At 44.1% G+C, this 23,020-nt stretch overlaps 1 protein-coding gene across 2 annotated transcripts in view; it reads right to left on the bottom strand.

The window, feature by feature from the left end:
- Nucleotides 1-1,742: 1,742 nt before the first annotated feature.
- Nucleotides 1,743-23,020, bottom strand: part of FSTL4 (follistatin like 4) — a 539,950-nt gene continuing 518,672 nt past the window's right edge. For both annotated transcript variants that reach the window (XM_066278325.1, XM_066278326.1), the window contains 3 exons: nt 19,901-20,008; nt 6,415-6,524; nt 1,743-3,664 (listed from right to left, as the gene is read on the bottom strand). In XM_066278325.1, coding sequence (XP_066134422.1) covers nt 2,962-3,664; nt 6,415-6,524; nt 19,901-20,008 — 921 coding nt within the window. In that variant the 3' untranslated portion in view covers nt 1,743-2,961. The remainder of the gene's footprint in view (nt 3,665-6,414; nt 6,525-19,900; nt 20,009-23,020) is intronic.

The following is a 23,020-nucleotide window of genomic DNA, read 5'->3' as shown; positions in this document are numbered from 1 at the left end:
GGCAGTGACGTTTAGGCCAGCAGTCAGTGGGCTCTTCCTGAGGAAGGCTCAGGACTTCTTTTTCCAGAGGCTGCCACAATTTAGATTTTCCCAAAGGGTGAAATTCATGAAAGTTGGGGAATTTTTTTTTTTAATTCAGTGAGAGGAGGGGAAGTGAGACAGACTCCTGCAGGTCCCCTGTCCAGGATTCACCTGGCAAGCCCACTAGGGGGCGATGCTCTACCCATCTGTAGTGTTGTTCCATTGCTCAGCAACCAAGCTTTTCTTGGTGCCTGAGGTAGAGGTCATGGAGCCATCCTCAGTGCCCAGGGCTAACTTGCCCTGGCTGCAGGAGGGGAAGAGAGAAAGAGAGAAGAGGGGGAGGGGTGGGAAAGCAGATGGAGCACTTCTCCTGTGTGCCCTGACCAGGAATCACCCCAGGACATCCACATTGACCACTGAGCCAACCAATCAGGGCTGAAAGTTGGGGGATATCAATGATAAATGTGGGAGTTTGGAAGTAAATGTGTCAAGAGATTGAGGCACGAATAAAAAGAAAGGATAAGATCCATCCATCTCAGCTATTGTGAAACAATGATAGCCTCCCCCCCCCCCCCCAAGGGAGGCAGGGAGAGAGAGACAGGATCATCAAGTTGCTCATGTACCCTAACTGGGGAATTGAACTGGCAACCTCCACACTTCGGACAATGCTCCAACTGAGCTATCCAGCCAGGGCTTAAATTTTTATTTTTAGAGAGATAGAGGAAGGGAGAGAGAGTGGAGAGGGAAGGAAAGTATTCATCTGTTGTTCCACTCAGTTGTGCACTCATTGGCTGCTTCCCATGTGTGCCCTGGCTGGGGATCAAACCTGTAACCTTATTGTTTCGGGATGAAACTCTTAACTGACTGAGCTAACCAGCCAGGGCTGATATTAGGTTTTTGAAGTCAGTTTCCTTGACCTATACCTACATATTGTACTTTTAAAATCTAAAACGTGAATGTACATGTCTAGGCACACTCCTGGGAGTTGTAGGGACTAGGTACACACTGGCTGATCTCAGGAAACTGGCACAGGTGGGTTGGGCAGTCAGGTGGGAATGAAAGGGAGCTGTGTGTATTTAAAGTGAGGCTGGGTCTATGCCCTCCTTTCCCATTCCTCAGCAGCACAGGGAAATCATGGCCATGTTGGCAGGTGGAGGGGGAACAACTAGCTAAGGTGTCTCCCAATACCAGGAGGCTTAAAAAGTGATCATTCAAACCAGCAATAGGTTTTGGCCACAGACATGAGAGGGAAAGCGGGTATTCTGAGAACCCAGTAGAGTCTCTTCCTTGTTCTTCTGAGAGCCCACCATAGCCAGACACTTAGGAATGATTCAGTAGAATAAGAAACAGCTTGTATCCTTCTGATTCTGAGTTTTGGAGTGTGTGTGTGCTATGGGGGAAAGAGGGGCCCATGTGTAAGAATGCACTCTTACTGTGCTAACTTTGCTGGGATGATGCAGGAATGGGGGTACCAGAGCTGAGTGTAAGGGCAGAAAAGAATTTTTTTTTTTGTATTTTTCTGAAGCTGGAAACAGGGAGAGACAGTCAGACAGACTCCTGCATGCGCCCGACCGGAATCCACCCGGCAAGCCCACCAGGGGCGACGCTCTGCCCACCAGGGGGCGATGCTCTGCCCCTCTGGGGCATCGCTCTGCTGCAACCAGAGCCACTCTAGCGCCTGGGGCAGAGGCCAAGGAGCCATCCCCAGCGCTCGGGCCATCTTTGCTCCAATGGAGCCTTGGCTGCGGGAGGGGAAGAGAGAGACAGAGAGGAAGGAGGGGGGTGGGGTGGAGAAGCAAATGGGCGCTTCTCCTATGTGCCCTGGCCGGGAATCGAACCCGGGTCCCCCGCACGCCAGGCCCATGCTCTACCGCTGAGCCAACCGGCCAGGGCCAGAAAAGAATTTTTTAAAAGATAGTTGAAGGAACCTGTCTGAACTGCACTCCTATCCTTGGGGTTTCAGCATCGAGTCTGGAGGTCACTATTCTGCAGGTTTCCCACTCCTTGCCAGACAAGCTCAGTCTGCCCTGAACCTGGGCCTGGCTAATAAAATGTCCCCCTTGGAGGGTGAAAAGCTTGCACACAGGGTTTGTCCTGGTCTCTTGGGGTCCCAACCCAGAATGGACTTTTTGTCAATGTGGTGGCCTTATCTGCTCTTGGGGGTGTCAGCGCTGTAGGAGACCACTGCCTTTGATGACCACTGTTTTTCTTTCTGGCTGTGGGGTGGTGACTCGCAGAGACTTGGCCTAAGGCAGGGATGAACAGAGCTGGACCTCAGTGAGTGTCTTTCTGCTTACTAGCATTTGAGATTATAAAAAATTATTTTTTAATCAAAGTTTCCAAAATAAAGTGAGTGATTTTCCCACCCCCAAGCTGCAAGAAGTCTTATTGGCTCTATCTCAGGCTTACAATGAGTCAAATGGCAAGAAAAGCAGGAAGCAGCTGCGAAGGAGGAGGGGGTACAGAGAGAGGACAGATGTGGCTCTTGTGCCAGGAGGGGAAACGCCTGCTCCTGGGGGGTCCATGTTTCCAGGCCAGGTTTCAGGCCACCCTAGCAGGGCCAAGTCTGGCTGGATCAGGCGCTAAAGGAGAATGACTATGTGAAGGCAACTGACGGAGGTGTCCACCTGGAAAGCAGGAGCTCGGTCCCACGGTGTCCTGGGAAACGTGGTGGGCAGCTGGGCACAGAAATGACTCCTTTACATAGCAGTGTGAGTTCTCATTGTAGCTCAAGGCATACTTCATACTTTCTAACATAAAAGCCCCACCTTGGTTAGCAGTGCATACCTTAGACTAGGAAACTTGCAAGGAGACCAGTGGCGAACCACAAAGCGAATACAGGTTTTTGCTTTTGTCTGTAAAAATGTACAGGGCGCCTGCTTGGGGCTGCGGTGTCAGGACGAGGTGGGCTCGGTGGCCCAGGCTCTGCGCTGGTCTCCTTCATACCTCGCCCACCCACACCACTGTGGTTCCCCCCTTTATGCCCGACACCTCACAGCGCAGTGCATTTTGTTGCCCATTGATGAGGAACAGTGACTCCCGGGCTGGTGTGAGGAGGTACTGTCCGAACAGTCCGCTGTCCCTGACGACCCTGCGGGGCCCTCCCCAGGGCCAGGCTGGCTCCGCGGGCGGCTCCTTGAAGTTCTTCAGCATGCCCGTCTGCCCTGTGGACAGTTCCAGGAACAGCAGGCCCGGCCTCGCCTGCAGCGTGGCGTACACATAGTACTGGTTGCTGTGGGTGAAGGAGCGCTGGAACGCCACGTCCGAGACGCCCGGGCTTACGTTCAGGTCATAGCGGGTCCTGATCTCCCCTTGTAGCGTGACCTCCTGCACATGCAGCTGGGGACCGGCGGCGGCGGCGCTGATGACAAAGCGCCCGTCCGGGGACATGTGTGGGGTGCCGGTCACGTCACCGTTGGAGCCGACCACGGAGTCCGTGACACTGTCGATCAGCAGCTGTGGAGCAGCAGCCGTGGCGTGGTCTCCTCGGCACTGGACGAAGAAGTAGCCGCCCAGGTGGGTGTGGACCATGGCCTGAGGCAAGCAGCCCTGCCTCTGCAGCCCGATGGTCTTGACAGGCATCAGAGTCTCCAGGTCCACTTTGTGAATTGCAGGGTCAGACTTGTTAAAGATGAAGCCGAACCTGGAAGGGGGAGAACCTGAGGTCAGAGGTCAGGAGGCCTGTTGGGGTTGGGGATCTGTCATCCAGCTCACAGGACTGTAGCCTTTCTCTTTCTGTTATCACAATGCTTCAGTGACCTGACAGTTTGTGGATGGGATCTGCCATTCTGCGGGGGATGGCTTCAGCAGTGAGTCATCTGTGCATTCAAACCAGATGAAGAGAGTTACAAAGGTTCCTGTGAGACAGGCCGGTAAGGCAGGACGAGGAACAGGGAAACTGAGACAGAGTTCAACAACCAGGCAGTTTTCAGCCATGTAGTAAATTGCAAAATCCTGGCTTCCATAACCAAGGGCACTTAAGAGTAAATGCTTTACTCCTCTCCCTGACCAGAAGGTCAATAATTTAAATCACCCAACTCAGGGAGATAGCAGAAATCTAATTATGCCATTTGTGCCAGCCACACCCATGGATGAATTAAGGGAATAAATCTCACTTTGGCATATCAGCATAAAGCTAATGAATATTCTATTGAGATCCTCCCTGAGACCACCCCTAAACTCTCAGCCTTTAAAACCCACAAGACAGGAGACCCTGGGCTCTCTCTGTCCTGGAAGCAGGCCTATACCTTCCTCTCCCCCCTCTTCTTCTCCCACAGGCGTGCATCTCCTAAACTCTAGGTGATCCCATGAGACTTGCAACCAGGGGTGCAATGGGCAATGGGCAATGGCAACTCTCCCTGGGTTAACCCCTGAGCCCGTCTCCAAGGCCCCCTTTTCTCTGATTCCAGTGAGCTGGCAGCAGCCCCACCTAGGTCTCCTGTTGCTGCTTCTGTCCTAAACTGTAATAAACATACTCTCAAAATCACCTGGACTCCTGTTGTGAAGTCTTTCCTGCAGAAAGTCAAAACCTTACACACTGCAGGCCAGCCCGAGGCAGACCTGCTCTGGCACAGTTCTGTCTGGTAACACCTGGACTGATGCTTTTGTGACATGAAGGTAAAAGTTCTCCCTTAGGGGAGCATGTGAATCAGCTGCCCCGAGGCCTTGTGCCTGTGCCTGGAGGGGAAGGACAAGCGCCCTGCCCTCGTGCCACCTGCTGCGAGGACAGAGGAGAGCCTGCATTTTTGCTGTTCTTGGGACTGTGAGTCAGAACTTGAGGCTTGCAGATTCAGTGAAGCAAGCCCGGGTTTCCTATCAGTGCTCCCTCTCCCTGGGAGCAGGAAAAGGCAGCCCCTTCTCTGGCCACATATGTGATGTTGGTGGCGTGAATCCTGGGCAGGGGGGCTGGGAAAGCTTTTACCTTTGTTGCTGGAAAGCTGCTGCTACAGAGTGCCCTGCCTGCTGCAGAACCTGGGGCAAGCTGCTTGCCTGTATAAACTTCTGTGAATTTAAAGAGGGTAGGTCCTTGGAGGTTGTTGGGAGGATTAAATCTAAGAGGAAGCTTTAGTGCAAAGGCTCAGTAGGTGGTAGTCCTGAAAGTCCTCATGGGGGTAGGGGGGGTGGGCCCTTGCTAACTACAGAAAGGTAGCTCCAGGTAGGACTTCCCTTTGATCTGAGAGCCTCTCCTGAATCCCTTGCTCACAGAGGCAGTTTAACTCTGTGTACCCCTACAGGGATAGAGAAAGATTGCTTCCACAATTTTCTCTTGAATAATGGCACCTCGGGGTGAGGAAAATGCCCTCTAAGCATCCATGAAGCTTCCTTAAAGAGCCAGAGCTTGGAAAGAGCAGGAAAGAAAACCCCACTTGGAAGGAATTTGAATGTGAAAGCCACACACATGGGCTTCATAGTGCAGGACTCCAGCTGAATTCGGCTGCTCTGAGGGGTGTCCCCATTCATAACCGCAGTAGAGGCTCTTCCCCAGGCACTGTCTGCAGTGGGGGAGGCTGTAAGGGGGGGTAATAAAGTGGTTATTTTCCTTTCTGGGCAAGGATAAACAGGCAAGTCCAATTTTAAAAGTCCAGCATCAGCTTGCAACAATGACTCATTTCTAAAGTGCTTGGTGTCAGATTAAAGGAAGGCATAAATAGTGCCACAGGACAACTGGGTTTTGATGACTATAAAGGGCGGGCTTAGTCTTGGCAGTGGTGACTTTACAGAAAGTGTCAGGGGTGCTCTGAAATAAACTGGGAAGGGGAATGGCCAGGCAGGAATGAGGTTTGCAGCTGGGGTCATGGCTGTTATGAATCTCTTCTTTTGAATGGTGGTAGACCAGGCACCCAGGGGGCCTCGTTTCCTTGTGGGCCCCCTGTATGGCTGCTCTGGGGGCTCCCAGAGGAACCATGGGCTGTTAGCAGAGAATGAGGCAGAAAGGGGCACTCAAAGGAGTCTGCATTTTGTTTGACTGCCAATTCCTGGCTGTGTGACCTTGGTCAGTGTCTTAACTTCTTTGAGTCTCAGGTTCCTCATCTGAAAAAAACAGGTTCGAGACCACTTCTATTTTTTGTGTGTGTGTCTAACAAGGAGAAGATACTCAATTAACCACTGTCATTTCCCATTTCCTCCTTTCCTCTGCTGTTCTCGCTGTCAGGGTGAGACTCCCTGACCTCACTGGCCCCCGAGGACATTAGGAGCCAGTACCTTCCTGAACTTCAACAATTAAGGACTGGGGATGGATCCATTTCTCTGTCCCTTCCTGATGGGGTCCCAAGCCAGCCCAAGAAGACTAGGAGAGATGGAGACAGGAACAGACCCCACCCTGGGCACAGGTGCCCCATGCAGGGCACAGCTGGAGCACGCAGAGTGCCTTAGGGCCTTACCAGTGGGTCTCACCTGATGTGATTGATGATGAGGTTAGTTGGGGGAATGAAGAAGTCATCCACTCCTGCAAAGTGTGTGCGGATGAGGTGCTGGCCCTGGCCAGTGCTGGCTTCTGTGATCACCTACAACACAGAGCAGAGTCCTTGTGAGGGCCTGTACTGGGAGAGAGGGGGAGGCTAGAAACCTGGAAACCCCTGTGTGCTCCAGGGAGAGCCTGAGCAGCCTGGCTGCTAGAAAGAGATGATGGGGGCCAGAGTGGGATGTCACTGGCAGGGACGAGGAAGCGGTGGGACAGGACTGAATGCCTAAATCACTCGCTCCTGCTTGGTCAGGCATGACCTGCTGCACACTGTCAGCTGTGGTGACTCTAGAGTGGGAACTTGCAGGCACCGTGTTGGTCAAATAAGTTTGTAAATATGACATATATGTTTGCTCGCTTTGGGTGTGGGAGACAGGCTGTAAGCTGGCAAAGTCATTATAGCCTAAGGCAGTGGTTCTCAAACTTTTTGAAGTCAGGGCGCATTTAAAATCCTACAAATAATTGTAGGTGCACTATATACAAACTTCTGAGAAATATGTTATAATAATTAAGTCAAATATTAAAGAAAAAATATAAAGTCCAAGCGTGCCTTTATGGTAATTAAACAAAAGAAATATGACAAAATTAAATTTATTTTGAGGCCCTGGCCGGTTGCCTCAGCGGTAGAGCGTCGGCCTGGCGTGCGGGGGACTTGGGTTCGATTCCCAGCCAGGGCACATAGAAGAAGCGCCCATTTGCTTCTCCACCACCCCCCCTCCTTCCTCTCTGTCTCTCTCTTCCCCTCCCACAGCGAAGGCTCCATTGGAGCAAAGATGGCCCGGGCGCTGGGGATGGCTCCTTGGCCTCTGCCCCAGGCGCTAGAGTGGCTCTGGTTGCAGCAGAGCGATGCCCCCTGGTGGGCAGAGCATCGCCCCTGGTGGGCGTGCCGGGTGGATCCCGGTTGGGCGCATGCGGGAGTCTGTCTGACTGTCTCTCCCTGTTTCCAGCTTCAGAAAAATACAAAAATACAAAAAAAAAATTTATTTTGACATTAGAAAACATTTTTGTTATATCTTTTGAGTTATACTTTTTAGAATTTGTAAAAAAGAGGGGTTAAAAATAAAAAAAACGACAAAAAAGTTATCTTTATATATATATAGGTACATTCTTAGTAAGATTTAGTAAATTCGGCCGGTCCTAGCATGAATGTGTTAAGTTTTTTCATTCTTGTGTTTATGAGAAACATGAGCCTGATGTGTCTTAGCAATTTCTTCAATGTTTGGGCATATATTTGAAAGGCAAACTCTCATTTCCTCATCAATACATTGAAAAATTCCTCTCTTTTTACTCTTAATTATGTTGAGTGCAGAAAACCCCCACCATACATATAATCTTAACTTTACATCAAACAAAGGATAGAAGAAACTTGCCTCCAGTCTTTCCCGGGAACATGGCGAGTAGTATAAACAATCCAGCACCACAGCTTAACAGCCTTTTGCAACCTAATCAGGCAAGTGAGGTGGGGGTTTGGGCAGACCGTCAGCTTACAGCCAATTCCCCACACCTCTGTCCCCCAAAAATCTAAACTCCAAAAACCTTGTTGATTTTTTGGTCCCCAACAGGCACATATTTCTTTGGAATAGCATAGGGCGCACCTGGAAATCTTCTAGGGCACACCAGTATGCCCTGGTGCACACTTTGAGAACCACTGGCCTAAGGCTTAATCTTAAGACTAAGCCTTTCCCTCCCTTCTAATACTAAGGTCTTCTCAAAACTAAGCTTTTCCCCACACCCTTGACTGTTGCATGATGTGAGGTGGTGCGCTCTTATGAGGAATCCCGTTTAGGCCTCAGATAAGTGGCTTTGTATCAGAGACTTCTTTATTTGTATATTGGCTTAAAGGCTTTAATTTTCTACACTATAAAATGAAGCAGACTAGGGGTTCTCACTCTCTCTTGGTTCCTGCTATCAGCATTGCAAGGGCCTCCCTAATCCCTTGCCCTTTATGGGAAAAGCAGATTTTCTGCTTTTCCCTTGGCTTTTCTTGTGGCTTGCCTGTCTTGGAGAGACACCAATAAACAGAATGGCCCACCATCCTCCGACTCCGCCATTTCTTTACTATCTGCCCGAATTCAATGAGAACCTGCATGTGCATGGCCACGATGGCGGCCCCTGGCCTTACAGACCGTGTTGGACTTGTGTTTGGGCTTCGGAGAGGGGGTTACCAGAACTGATACTTCACCCTGCTCAGAGACAACATCCCTCACAGCAGGGAAGCCCTGCTTCTCAACACCAGGCCACCCTGGGAGAAAGGAGAGAGCTTTTAAATAATGAAAATATTAGCCTGTGGAACTGTGTACTGGTTATTTTCCTGTGACACCAGGGGCCTGGGCTGGTCTGCTGGGAGTCTTTGCCACATACTGCTCCCCAAGGCCTGCTCCGAGAGCTGTGACTCCGCTGTTTATTAGAGAAAGCAGGACCCCGGCAGGGATGCCATTCAGGGATGCTGGCCATACCATTAGACTAGACTGCTAGGGAGAGATTCCAGTGCCCCCAAGAGGACTTGCTGTGAGACGTAAAGAATTAGGTCTTGTTTGGTACAAATTGGTGGTGGCAGAGCATGGCTGTTTCCCTGGAGGTTACACTTTGTCCCTGTAGACTTGGCAGGAGCTGACCTGAGCCATTTCCTGGTGCATGTCCCTGCTGTGGCATGTTAGCACTGCAGGACAGACCCAAGTGATGCCCGAGGTTTGAGAAAATGAGAGAGTGGGCTGGAGGTCATGCCAGAAGGTTCCCTGTGGTCAGGCTGAGCACCTGTCCATTGGCTACTAAGCCATGGGCCTGGGCAGGCCAGAGAGCCTGACCTGGACAGCCTGTGCCCTCTGCCTTCTGGGTGCATGCATCAGCCTCCGATCCCAAGGACAGGGCCCAGAAAGGTGGCTGGCTTGCAGCCGGGTGAAGAGCTGGGTCAGCTAGTGAGCAATTTTTTTTTTTTAAATAAATTTTTATTAATGGTAATGGGATGACATTAATAAATCAGGGTACATATATTCAAAGAAAACATGTCTAGATTATTTTATCATTAAATTATGTTGCGTACCCCTCGCCCAAAGTCAGATTGTCCTCCGCCACCCTCTATCTAGTTCACTGTGCCCCTCCCCCTCCCCCTAACTCTCTCCCTCCCTCCCTCCCATATCCTCCCTCCCCCCACCCCTGGTAACCACCACACTCTTGTCCATGTCTCTTAGTCTCATTTTTATGTTCCACCAATGTATGGAATCATGTAGTTCTTGTTTTTTTCTGATTTACTTATTTCACTCCTTATAATGTTATCAAGATCCCACCATTTTGCTGTAAATGATCTGATGTCATCATTTCTTATGGCTGAGTAGTATTCCATAGTGTATATGTGCCACATCTTCTTTATCCAGTCTTCTATTGAAGGGCTTTTTGGTTGTTTCCATGTCTTGGCCACTGTGAACAGTGCTGCAATGAACATGGGGCTACATGTGTCTTCACGTATCAATGTTTCTGAGGTTTTGGGGTATATACCCAGTAGAGGGATTGCTGGGTCATAAGGTAGTTCTATTTGCAGTTTTTTGAGGAACCACCATACTTTCCTCCATAATGGTTGTACTACTTTACAGTCCCACCAACAGTGAATGAGGGTTCCTTTTTCTCCACAGCCTCTCCAACATTTGCTATTACCCGTCTTGTTGATAATAGCTAATCTAACAGGGGTGAGGTGGTATCTCATTGTAGTTTTGATTTGCATTTCTCTAATAACTAATGAAGCTGAGCATCTTTTCATATATCTGTTGGCCATTTGTATCTCTTCCTGGGAGAAGTGTCTGTTCATGTCCTCTTCCCATTTTTTTATGGGATTGTTTGGTTGTTTGTTGTTGAGTTTTATGAGTTCTTTGTAAATTTTGGATATTAGGCCCTTATCTGAGCTGTTGTTTGAAAATATCATTTCCCATTTAGTTGGCTGTCTGTTTATTTTGATATCAGTTTCTCTTGCTGAGCAAAAACTTTTTATTCTGATGTAGTCCCATTCATTTATCTTTGCCTTCATTTCTCTTGCCATTGGAGTCAAGTTCATAAAATGTTCTTTAAAACCCAGGTCCATAATTTTAGTACCTATGTCTTCTTCTATGTACTTTATTGTTTCAGGTCTTATATTTAGGTCTTTGATCCATTTTGAGTTAATTTTAGTACACGGGGACAGGCTATAGTTGAGTTTCATTCTTTTGCATGTGGCTTTCCAGTTTTCCCAACACCATTTGTTGAAGAGGCTTTCTTTTCTCCATTGTATGTTGTTGGCCCCTTTATCAAAGATTATTTGACCATATATATATGTGGTTTTATTTCTGGGCTTTCTATTCTGTTCCATTGGTCTGAGTGTCTATTTTTCTGCCAATACCATGCTGTTTTGATTATCGTGGCCCTATAATATAGTTTAAAGTCAGGTATTGTAATGCCCCCAGCTTCATTCTTTTTCCTTAGGATTGTTTTGGCTATTCGGGGTTTTTTATAGTTCCATATAAATCTGATGATTTTTTGTTCCATTGGGGAGGTTTTTAATAGTTTTTTCTATTTCCTCCCTGCTGATTGGTCTGTTTAGGCTTTCTGCTTCTTCATGACTCAGTCTAGGAAGGTTGTATTGTTCTAGGAATTTATCCATTTCTTCTAGATTGTTGTATTTGGTGGCATATAATTTTTCATAGTATTCTACAATAATTCTTTGTATATCTATGATGTCTGTGGTGATCTCTCCTCTTTCATTTTGGATTTTATTTATTTGAGTCCTGTGCCTTTTTTCCTTGGTGAGTCTTGCCAAGGGTTTGTCAATTTTGTTGATCTTTTCAAAGAACCAGCTCCTTGTTTTATTGATTTTTTCTATAGTTTTTCTGTTCTCTATTTCATTTATTTCTGCTCTGATTTTTATTATCTCCTTTCTTCGGCTGGTTTTGGGTTGTCTTTGTTCTTCTTTTTCTAGTTCCTTAAGGTGTGAAGTTAAGTGGTTTACTTTGGCTCTCTCTTGTTTGTTCATATAGGCCTGAAGTGATATGAACTTTCCTCTTATTACTGCTTTTGCTGCGTCCCAGAGATTCTGATATGTCGTATTTTCATTTTCATTTGTCTGTATATATCTTTTGATCTCTGCGCTTATTTCTTCTTTGACCCATTCATTTTTTAGAAGTATGTTGTTTAGTTTCCACATTTTTGTGGGTTTTTCCCCCTCTTTTTTGCAGTTGAATTCTAGTTTCAAGGCTTTATGATCAGAAAATATGCTTGGTACAATTTCAATTTTTCTAAATTTGCTGATATTGTCTTTGTGGCCCAACATATGGTCAATTCTTGAGAATGTTCCATGTACACTAGAGAAAAATGTATACTCTGTCGCTTTGGGGTGAAGTGTCCTGTAGATGTCTATCATATCCAGGTGTTCTAGTATTTCGTTTAAGGCCACTATATCTTTATTGATTCTCTGTTTGGATGACTGATCTAGAGCCGTCAGCGGTGTATTGAGGTCTCCAAGTATGATTATATTTTTGTTAGTTTTTGTTTTAAGGTCAATAAGTAGCTGTCTTATATATTTTGGTGCTCCTTGGTTTGGTGCATATATATTAAGGATTGTTATGTCTTCTTGATTCAACTTCCCCTTAATCATTATGAAATGACCATTTTTGTCTCTGAGTACTTTTTCTGTCTTGTAGTCAGCATTATTAGATATGAGTATTGCTACGCCTGCTTTTTTTTGGGTGTTGTTTGCTTGGAGTATTGTTTTCCAGCCTTTCACTTTGAATTTGTTTTTATCCTTGTTGCTTAGATGTGTTTCTTGTAGGCAGCATATAGTTGGATTTTCTTTTTTAATCCATTCTGCTACTCTGTGTCTTTTTATTGGTAAGTTTAATCCATTTACATTTAGTGTAATTATTGACACTTGTGGGTTCCCTACTGCCATTTTATAAATTGCTTTCTGTTAGTTTTGTATCTAGTTTGATTCTTCTCTTTTGTTTTTCTATCATTTGTTTTTGTTTGTTTGTGTTCTATACTTCTTTCCTCTGTTGCTACCTTTTTTAAGTCAAGTGTTTTTGTGGTGGTTTTTTCAAGGGTGGTTACCATTAAGTAATGAAAAGGGTACCTACCATATTCATTGTAGTACCCTATCTTATAAGTATTTCTGCACTTCATCGTCCTTTGCTACTGTTAATCTCCATCCTCTCCCCCCTTTTTTTCCTTTGTTGTCACAGTTTAAGTTTGGTTTTATTGTGTTCTTGGTGGAGCTGTTACTTGTGGTGTTGTTTTCTTTTGTTCTTTGAATCTGGTTAGAAAACCCCCTTTAGTATTTCCTGGAGTGGGGGCTTTCTGTTGATAAATTCTCTCATCTTTTCTGTATTTGTGAATGTTTTTATATCTCCTTCATACTTGAAGGATAGCTTTGATGGGTATAGTATTCTTGGCTGAAAGTTCCTCTCTTTCAGGGCTTTAAATATTGGGGTCCACTCTCTTCTAGCTTGTAGAGTTTCTGCTGAGAAATCTGATGATAATCTAATAGGCCTTCCTTTATATGTTGTACTCTTCTTTTCCCTGGCTGCCTTGAGAATTTTTTCTTTGTCATTGGTTTGTGTCATCTTTATTATGATGTACCTTGGAGTGGGTTTGTTTGGGTTAAGAAAACTTGGTGTTCTGTTTGCTTCTTGAATTTGAGGCTTTAGTTCTTTCCACAGGCTTGGGAAGTTCTCGTCTATTATTTGTTTGAGTATATTCTCCATTTCATTTTCTTTCTCTTCTCCCTCTGATATACCTATTATTCTTATGTTATTCTTTCTGATGGAGTCAGACAATTCCTGTAGGGCTTTCTCGTTTTTTATTATTTTTGAGTCTCTTTCTTCTTCTCTCTGTTGTGCCTCAAGTTGTTTGTCTTCTATTTCACTAATCCTATCCTCAATCTGGGCTGTTCTGTTAGCTAAGCTTGTTACCTCGTTTTTCAGCTCGTGAATTGAGTTTTTCATTTCTGTTTGATTTGTTTTAATAGTTTCAATTTCCTTGGTAATATATTCTTTGTGTTCATTGAGTTGTTTTCTGATCTCCCTATATTGCCTTTCTGTGTTTTCTTGTATATCTCTGAGTATTTTTAAGATTTCTATTTTAAATTCTCTGTCATTTAGCTCCAAGGCTTCCAATATGTTAAGTCTTTTCTCCATAGATTTTTCCACATCTATTTGTGTTACCTCTCTTTCTTTTGTATCCATAATATTCGATTTTCTCTTTCTTATTGGCATCTGAGGGTGGTCTTGTTGATAGCACACAGGCGCACTCCCTCGCGGCTTGAATGAACGTCGCTGTAGCTTCCTCCACACCCTCGTCTCTCAGATTCAAGTGATAACAGTCCTTTCACTTTCAGTTTGTGTGGAACTCCGGAATGCTCCGAGGATAAATTTTTCTGTTTCTAGTTGATAAATTTGTTGTGATTTAGGGGAGATCTGTCGGACGTGCTGCTCACGGCGCCATTTCCGTGACGTCACTAGTGAGCAATTTTGGCTTGAGAACAAGTTAGCCTCTCTGAGCAGGGCAGAAGGCAGAGGCTAGACCCTGAAGGGGGAGCTAAGATGCTTCTGATCTTTTGATCCTGTTGTTGTGTCTGTGTGGACAGAAGGATCCAGATTTCTGCAGTTTTAGGCCAGGAGAGTCTTGGGTGGGGCTTCATGACTCCCGTAGATTGGTGCTCTGGCCTGTTTTTCCTTTTGTGAATGAGATTGCCTTCTGGCTTCTACTTTTGTGATGAAACAAACAGCACCTGGCTGCCTCCTCAGGAAGGTTTGAGGTTTGAGTATTTTCTGACTCATGCTTTGGGGGGTTGGGTGGGAGAGTCAGCTGGCAGAATGCCAGATTGGAATGATGAGGACTGTCACTTTTTCTTTTTTTTTAAGATTTTATTTTATTTTTTTTTTAGAGAAAGGAGAAAAGGAGAGAGAGAGAGAGAGAGAGAGAGAGAGAGAGAGAGAAAGGGGTGGGGAGAGGAGCAGGAAGCATCAACTCATAGTAGTTGCTTTTCGTATGTGCCTTGACCAGGCACACCCAGGGTTTCAAACCCATGACCATAGTGTTCTAGGTTGACGCCTTACCCATTGAGCCACCACAGGTCAGGCGGCTGTCCCTTTCAATCTGGGGGCAGCTCTATAGTTCTATAGTTACATTATGTTATTTTCCTGAGATTAAAAAAATAACCAAAGGACACTTCCAGGGCAAGTCCATGAGGAAAATCTCAGAGAACTGGGCATGAACGAAGGGTCAGCATTGGGAAACTGGATCTTAAAGCATCTAGAGAGAAATGCCAGAAAATTCCAAGAAGCTATGCAATCCTTGCTTGATAGCAGGTCTGTCATTTTAGCTTATGCTAGAGATGGGAACTTACAGGCTGTCAGTGTTGCTCATGCATCAGCACTCTTGACACCCTGTACCCAGGGGTTACTTCATCAAAATGCAGTATCTCAGGCCACTGAACGGATGTGGGCACGCCAGACTACCTGCTCCAACAAGCATCGAGTTCCTTGGCTTGTGTACTAGCATGTGGTTGGATATATCAGTGACACCAAGATAAGTGTTGAACTCAAATTTGTTGGCCCTATGAGCTTGGTACAGGAGGCATACATATGTGGCTGGATGTCAGTCACTTGGTGATCAGCATGGGGTAAGGGAGACTGAGCATCTGCCTCAGAGGAGGATAAACCAGCTGAGGAATTACATTTGGGGAAGGGGAGGGGCAAAGTATCCAGTTGGACAGGCTGAGAGATAGCTAAAAGCTGTACCTGCTAGTGAGTGGGTAGGAGTGTGCTGGGCAGGGTTCAAGAAGATGCCAAAGGTTCAAACACTGGCTTCCAGGGGCAGGTTGCCTTTACAGAAACATCCTCCTGTAGTCACAGCCAAGTGTGTATAGTCAGTTTGTTAGTGCTGGATATTTTAGAAATATCAGAATATTATTTTTAATGTTTTGCAAGTACAAAGAATGCAGTAACATGTAATGTTGTAGCTGAATCTTTGTCCATATTGGTAATCGTGGTCTTCGGATAGTTCTGAGCAGTCTAGTTGCTGGGTTCATATTTCCAAACTCATCACAGAGGTTGTGCAGCTGACCTTTCTAGAAGCATTTTTCAGAGGTATCCATTTCCTTAATGCCGGCAGACAGTGATGAAGGTAGGTTTACTCAATCTATTTAATTTCCTCCATCATAGTGCCTTTCCTAGATTTGCCAATTATGGTGATGGTAGACATCATGTTCTAATTACTGATATTAATTAGCATGCTTTTACTGTTTTATCATTTAGGCAGAATTTGCTCTTGGTTTCTGGGAAATAGTCTTCATTATATTTAAGAAGTTTCCTTCTAGTCCTATTTTAGGTATTTTATTAAGACTGTCTGCTGCATTTAATTAAATGCCTTTTCAGCATTTATTGAAAACATAGATTTTTTTCCTGTTTTGTTTGTGCTGTAATGTTGACTGATTTCCTGGGAGTGAACTCTCATTGCATCTGGGAATGTTTTCAGCTTGAGCAATTAGATGCATTGCTGGATGCTAATTCTAATAATATAATTAGAATTTTGTTTTTGTATTTGTGAGATTAAAAATAGTATGAGAAAATAAAACTATAAACCAATCAGTTTTGAAATGACACTTTTTTGAAGGTTTGTGAAAACTCAGATGTACATGTTTCTATGATAGATCTTTCACCTTTTAGAATCCTCTTCTAGATAATTGTTCTAGTTTTCCTTAGGTCAGTTTGTTTTTGTTTTCCCACATTTTGTAAATAATCATTTCTTTTAGGTTTTAAAATTTGCTGCCCAGAACTGCAATGTAGTAGCATTTTATAGTACTTTCCATTCTCCTGCATCTGCATTCATATCCCTCTCTTGTTCATTTGTCTATTTTTTAATCAGATATGAGGATTTATCTGTTTCTCTATTTCTTTATTATTTTGTTTTTATTAATTTTAGTCTTTTTATTCTTACTAGTGACTTTGTTCTCTCTCTCTCTCTCTCTCTTTCTCTCTTTTTGTATTTTTCTGAAGTGAAAAGCAGGGAGGCAGACAGACTCCCACATGCACCCGACTGGGATCCACCCAGCATGCCCACTAGGGGGCAATGCTCTGCTCATCTGGGGCATTGCTCTGTTGCAACTGGAGCCATTCTAGCGCCTGAGGTGGAGTCCATGGAGCCATCCTCAGCACCCGGGCCAACTTTGTTCCAATGGAGCCCAGGCTGCAGGAGGGGAAGAGATAGAGAGAAAGGAGAGGGGGAAGGGTGGAGAAGCAGATGGGCGCTTCTCCTGTGTGCCCTGGCTGGGAATTGAACCCGAGACTTCCACATGCCGGGTCAACACTCTACTGCTGAGCCAACCAGCCAGGGATTTTTCTAATTTCTTAACACAAGTACTTCCTCTGAGGGCTTTTAAGACACAAATATTTCTTGCGTACAGCTTTTTCTGTCTCCCATAGGTTTTGATGCGAAATGGTCTCTTTTTCATTGCCTTTGTGACAGTTTAATTTCCCTTTTAATTTCCTTTGATCTAATGATGATCTAAAAGTGTTTTCTTATTAGGTCACATTTTAATTATTTCTAATTATCAGATAATGTATAACATCTACAAAATTTGTAAAAATTTTTTTCATGATTACTGGTACACTTATCTATATGTGAACATGTGAAAAAACTATTTGGCAGATGAAAGGTTTCCTGTATATTAATTAAAGCAAGTTTCTTTTTCATGTTATTCAATATTCCCATGTCAATTTTGTCTCCACAGTATGTACAATTTAAGTGCATTTTAAATCAAATTCCCTTTGTAATTTCAATCACTCTTGCTCTATGTATTTTTTTTTATTTTATTTATTCATTTTTAGAGAGGAGAGAGAGACAGAGAGAGAGAAGGGGGGAGGAGCTGGAAGCATCAACTCCCATATGTGCCTTGACCAGGCAAGTCCAGGGTTTCGAACCGGCGACCTCAGCATTTCCAGGTCATCGCTTTATCCACTGCGCCACCACAGGTCAGGCTTGCTCTATGTATTTAGTTGTCATGTTGTTGAGTATCTATTAGATGTCTGTTGTAACATGTCTCTCTTTGTGCTCATTAGTGCTTTTAACCTTAAATTATATCTTGTCTGATACTAATATTACCACTTGTACATATCTTTCAATTCCCCTATCATCACTATTTTTACCCCTTTAAATTTAATCTCATATTATCATTTTGTTTCCTTTGCTTCTTATAAACAAGTTATAACTAGCTTGTTCTCTTCCCTCTTTTATCCTTTAAGCCCAATCTGACCATCTCTGCTTTTAATATGAGAATTCAGTTTGTTGCCTTTGAAATGAGATTCAGGTCTCAGCTATTCATTTCAAACATTTTCAATATCCTCTCTTATCCCAGTAAGATGACATTTTTGAGTATTCTTACTCTCGCCTCTTCCTTCCACTCTGTGCTCTCCTATTTACTGAAATAATTTATCTTTAGTTATCCCTGGTATCAGGACTTCTCTTTCAGGGTGCCTCTTCTAATTCAAATATCTTTATTTAGTGCATATTTCCAGATAGTCTCTCCTCATCCATCTTACTTTTAATTTTACACGTTCCTCTCCAGACTCCTCACTTACGACTGTCTTCTCTTTATCTTTCTCTGCCTTGTTGTCTCTGATCTGGTTCCTCAAACATCAGCAGTACACTCTTTGGATTCTTGCATATTCTTGTATCTTTCTTTTGTCCTGACAGGTAAACAATATCTTGGTGGGGTGTAGGGTTATTGGATGTCAGTCCTTTTAAGTCACATGTTGATATGATTCCATGATCTTCCAGCTTCTGTTGCAGGTGAAAAGTTCAAGACCCATCGCATTGTTGGTTTTTTTTTAGAGGTAACGCGTTCTTTCTGCCTTGTAAGATTTCCCCTTTACCCTTTTACCAACAAAGGCAGAGATGTGTCATTACTCATCAGTCTAGCCAGGAAGTTGTAGATCCTTTTCCATCTACGAGTACGATTTTTAGCTTGTAAATTTTACTTCAAATGTATTTAATGTTGGATTTCATTCCATCTTTTTCTTTTTCTCTTTCTAAATTTCTGTTGAACTTGAGATGTCAAGTCTCAATCTCATCATATATTTGATCTATGATGATTTGAGATTTTCTTGTTCTTTGTATTTCAGGTCACTATTTGGGTCTCAGTAGAAACCATGCATTTCTTAACTTAGCTACTGTTGTTGGAAATTAGAAAAGTAATTTTTGTTCATTTTTAGTTCCAGGAGATTTTTGGTGGACCCTCACCTCAAGTTTTCTTAAGTGCTTTCTTAGAGCTGCCAGATGGACCAAAAATATTAATAATACCATTTCTATGGGCTTGTCCTCTTTTCTGAGTGATCTTTCTTCTGGGTCCTAGGTCCTCTAGTGGGTTGTTATTATTTGTTGTCAGCTCATGGGGGCTCAGGACTGGTTGATGAGTCCATCGAGTGACAGTAGTCTCAGTTTACAGGAGGTAAAGTTGTGTCCGCCCCCAGTGCAGCAGAGAAAAGCAGGCGTCCAGTCCCTGGGAGGAAGCTTCTCTATACTCAGGTGTCCCTGGCCTCTCACCAGTCTTGGGGACAGGGCAAATCTGGCTCTATCTGCAGCTCCTTCTCACCTCAGGTTCTGAGAAAGAATTAAACCCCAAACCTCAATACATCCATTGTATGGCATGAATCAATGTTTCTGTGTATCTAGAATGGTTCGGTTCTACGCACCATTTTCAGGAGAACTGGGAAAATGAGCATTCAAATCACTGTTTGTAGCTTACTTCTCTCATGTATCCCTGATGAGAAAGGCTGAGTGCGGCACACTCAACACGGGTGGCTGGAGGAGGGAGGAGGAAGGGGGGAGGATGCCCACAGATCTCCGGGCCACATTCTTCCCGGGAGGTGATACAAGGGGTAGGGGCTGCAGAGCCTGCTGTCAGGGTCAGACTGGGGGCAGATGACCTGACTGTTTTGTGCCAAAGCACACTGGAAGCACTCTGTAAATATGCTTCTGTTTATGAATGTGACCAGCTGCTTTTCCTTTGTGGCCAGTAGCTAGTGCTTGCTTTAACACTGATTCTCTAGCCCACCTGGCCCAGGGTGAAGAGAGCCTGTCTCCCTTCTTCCTGCCTGGACTCCAGTGCTTCACTGCTGTTTGACCCCAGGAGCTCCTGAATCAGGATGGTGGGTGTTGTGGGACCACACATTCTGGCTGTCGCAACATCAGAACCCTCTTTGTTGTCAGTTACTGTCTTTAATAGCAGGCCTTGCTGAAGATGCCCTGTCAATCGCCTGTGAGGCTGTTTTCTACTCTTTCCTCGAGCCTTTATGGACATATTTTGGATGAATGTGTTTAGACACTAGAGAACTAGGAGACAGTTAAATGGGGAGAGAGGCTTTTCCTGTGGGTTAGGTGTCAGCCTCCATGGGGTCAACATACCTGGAGGCTTGGTTGGGACTTGTGCATGTCTCCCCAGCTCAGGACCCACACTTGGTCATGTGACTTGTCATAGGACAGCTTAGCCGGCACAGGGTCCACACCTATGGACTTGGAAAAAAAATGACAAGTTGGTCATGGTTGTTATAGAGGCTGGCGCAGTAGTCATTTCTGGGCTTGGTGCATGTGGCCATCACTCCTAGGTAAGTGTAAGGCCATCCCAGCAGCCTTGGCAATGAGCCTGTTTGGGGACCCAGTGCAGAAGCCTTCCTTCCGGGTTTGTCTTCAGAGGCATAAAAATGGCTGCCATTAATGCCTCCTTTTTAAAAAACTTCTTGTATGTTTTACTTAAAGAAGAGACTCAGAGCATCTTGGCAAAAGCCTAAATATAGAGGCTTTCAGTTATCCATTCAAGAATCAGCTGAGGACCCTCCTATCACACCTCTGGAAGCCTTTAGACCTTCCTTCCCCAGGCTGCTCTATGGCCTGAATACTGGAGAGCAGGCCCTTCCCCTGGGTCCTCTGAAACTGACTCTGAGATCATTCATTATCACTTTATTTTTGCACAGCCTCTTTTTTATACATCCTTCAGTGGGGGCTTCTGGGACACAGACTATTTTTAGTGCCATAACTGAAACTCTGCTGTCCCCTGAAAACAAAGCTTCCCCTGTGGCCCTGGCAGATGGAGACATTTCTCTCTTTTAATTCTCATAGAGTTTTATAAATTCCCAAACTGTTCTACAATGTTCATGCTTGTCTTGTCATTGGCTAATATCCTAGCCACTCCCTTTGTTCCCTAATGACATAAACACATGACCAACTGTTTTTCCTACCACTCACTCGTTTGTCAAGTTTGGTGCATTCAAATCTACATAGATGATTCATCCAAAGCCCCCCTTTCTCAGTTCCTTCTTGGTTTCAGTGATCTATTCTTCCTCCATACCTCAGCCACCATAGCTTAAACCTTGCCAATACAGTTTCTGAAATTTCAATTTCAACTAACCAGATTCTAGCTTTTCTGATTTTAGGGAAGAAAACCCTATGTATCAAAACTTCTCTAAGGAACTATCTATGGAGCCCGAATTCACTTTCCCTGTCTTCATTCCCACCAAGTTTCCATCTTCATTACATCCCTGGCCTGTTCTAGCCTTTGTGTCAGATTCAGAGGGTCATCATTGTGATCCTCCTCCTGACATTTCAGCAAGATTCCACAAGGTTAATTATTCCTGTTTGGAAACATTGTCTTCACTCAGCCTTCCACCGCCCTAGTTTATCTCCCTGACTTCTGGATGGTGACATGTCTCAGGTCTTCAGTGTCGATCATCTTACCTCTCCATCCTTTCCCTGGATGTGCTTATTCAATACTATGGCTGCAATAACCTGATGCACTCTGATGACTTTAGAATTCATTTCTCTGTCAATGATTTCAACATTTATAAAACTGAACTCTTGATTTTTGCCCATCCCCAATGAACTGTATTTTATTTTTTCTCCATTCATCATCATCTTTGAAGTCTTTTATTTTCTTGCTCTAAATGTCTGTTCTCCAAAGATTCAAGTAGCGGCCTCTACTGATTCCCCACACTTCCCATAGCCCAGGTCTTTTGTTTCACATCCATAGTTACTTCTCCTGTTCATATTGTCTCCCAACTTCCTGGCTGCTTCCCTTCATTTACCAAAGGCAGTGAAATCAGGCACTGTCTTTCTCTACCAAGAACTGCACAACATACTGGCAATGATACCATCTTGACACTATCTGTAGTTTCCTGTACTCTCTCTGTTAAAAATGCCTCCTGACTAAACATATATCTTCCAGATATTTGTCTGCCTTCTTCACAACAAATCTTCCCTAAGTTGGGACTATAGCCATTCTCTCTTCTTTCTGCTTAACCTTTCCCATCATATTTCATATTCTCATTTGAGGTGTTGTGGAGTCTAAGTGATTTTTGTATTTTACCTTCAAATTTAGAACAGACCTTTCTGCAGTCTCAGTATGCTGAGAAAAATGGAGAAGGTCCTGAAGAACACACTAGGACTGAAGCCTTACCAAAACTTCACCTCAACTTTGATTCAACTTAGTACATGATTAGATTAAAATGATTCATTCTCTACTCTTTCTGCCTAACAGAGGAAAAGGTAAACCCCTCTTTGGTGAATGTGAGTCATATAAAGTGTCTAAAATGTTTCATGTGGAATGTTTTGCATTCAAGAAAATTACTAGGCATCTTAAGATACAGCCCCACAGGTGATCTGTAAAAAGGTAATTTGGAATTAAGTAGAAATTCTAAAGTAAAAAATGCAATGCCTGAAATTAAGAACTCAATAGATAGGTTTTGCTAAAATCCATATTAGACACAGAGCATAGAATTAGTAAACTGAAAGGTTGATAGAACTTATCCAAATTGAAGTACAAACAGCCAAAAAGGGATGGAAGATAAGAGAAAGATAAGTGAAATACAATGGAAAGGTCCAATTTTTAAAAAAAGAGTTTCAAAGGAAGAGGCAAGAAAGAATGAGGCAGCAGCATAATATTTGAAAAAACATAGCTGAAAATTTTCTAGTCTCAGGAGAGGTATCAATTCAAGAACCTCTGAAAACCCCAAATCAAAATAAACACAAAGAACACATTAGCTGGCACTTAGTAAAACTCCTAAAGACCAAACAGAAAATTTGAAAAGTAGTAAAAAAGTGATACATTATCTTCAAAAGAGCAAAAGTAAGACAGTTGACCTTTTATCAAAAAGAATGGGAAGATAATGGAGAAGTATCTTAAAATGCTGAAGATATATAATTGCCAATGTAGAATTCTATGCCCAGTGAACATATACTTTAAAAATAAAGGGAAAATAAGGTTATTTTTCAGGAAATAAAATCTGTGCCAATCTGTTGCCAACAGACCTGCAACAAAAGAACTATTAAAGAAACTTGTTGAGATGACGTCAGAGTAATGGTGCGGTAGGAAACGATACCGATAAATCTCCCCCAAAACTCAACAAGATCTTCAACCAGAAACAGAAAAACCTATCCTTGGAGCCTCCAGATGTTTCTCAATACACCCGAAGGTATGGTCGAGCGAAAAATTGGCTAAATATATAATTAAACCCTGAAGGAAATAGGGAGTAA

This window comes from Saccopteryx bilineata, chromosome 4 (genome assembly GCF_036850765.1).
Source record: "Saccopteryx bilineata isolate mSacBil1 chromosome 4, mSacBil1_pri_phased_curated, whole genome shotgun sequence".
Classification (NCBI taxonomy): domain Eukaryota; kingdom Metazoa; phylum Chordata; class Mammalia; order Chiroptera; family Emballonuridae; genus Saccopteryx; species Saccopteryx bilineata.
This window is presented reverse-complemented; position numbering and strand designations above follow the sequence as displayed.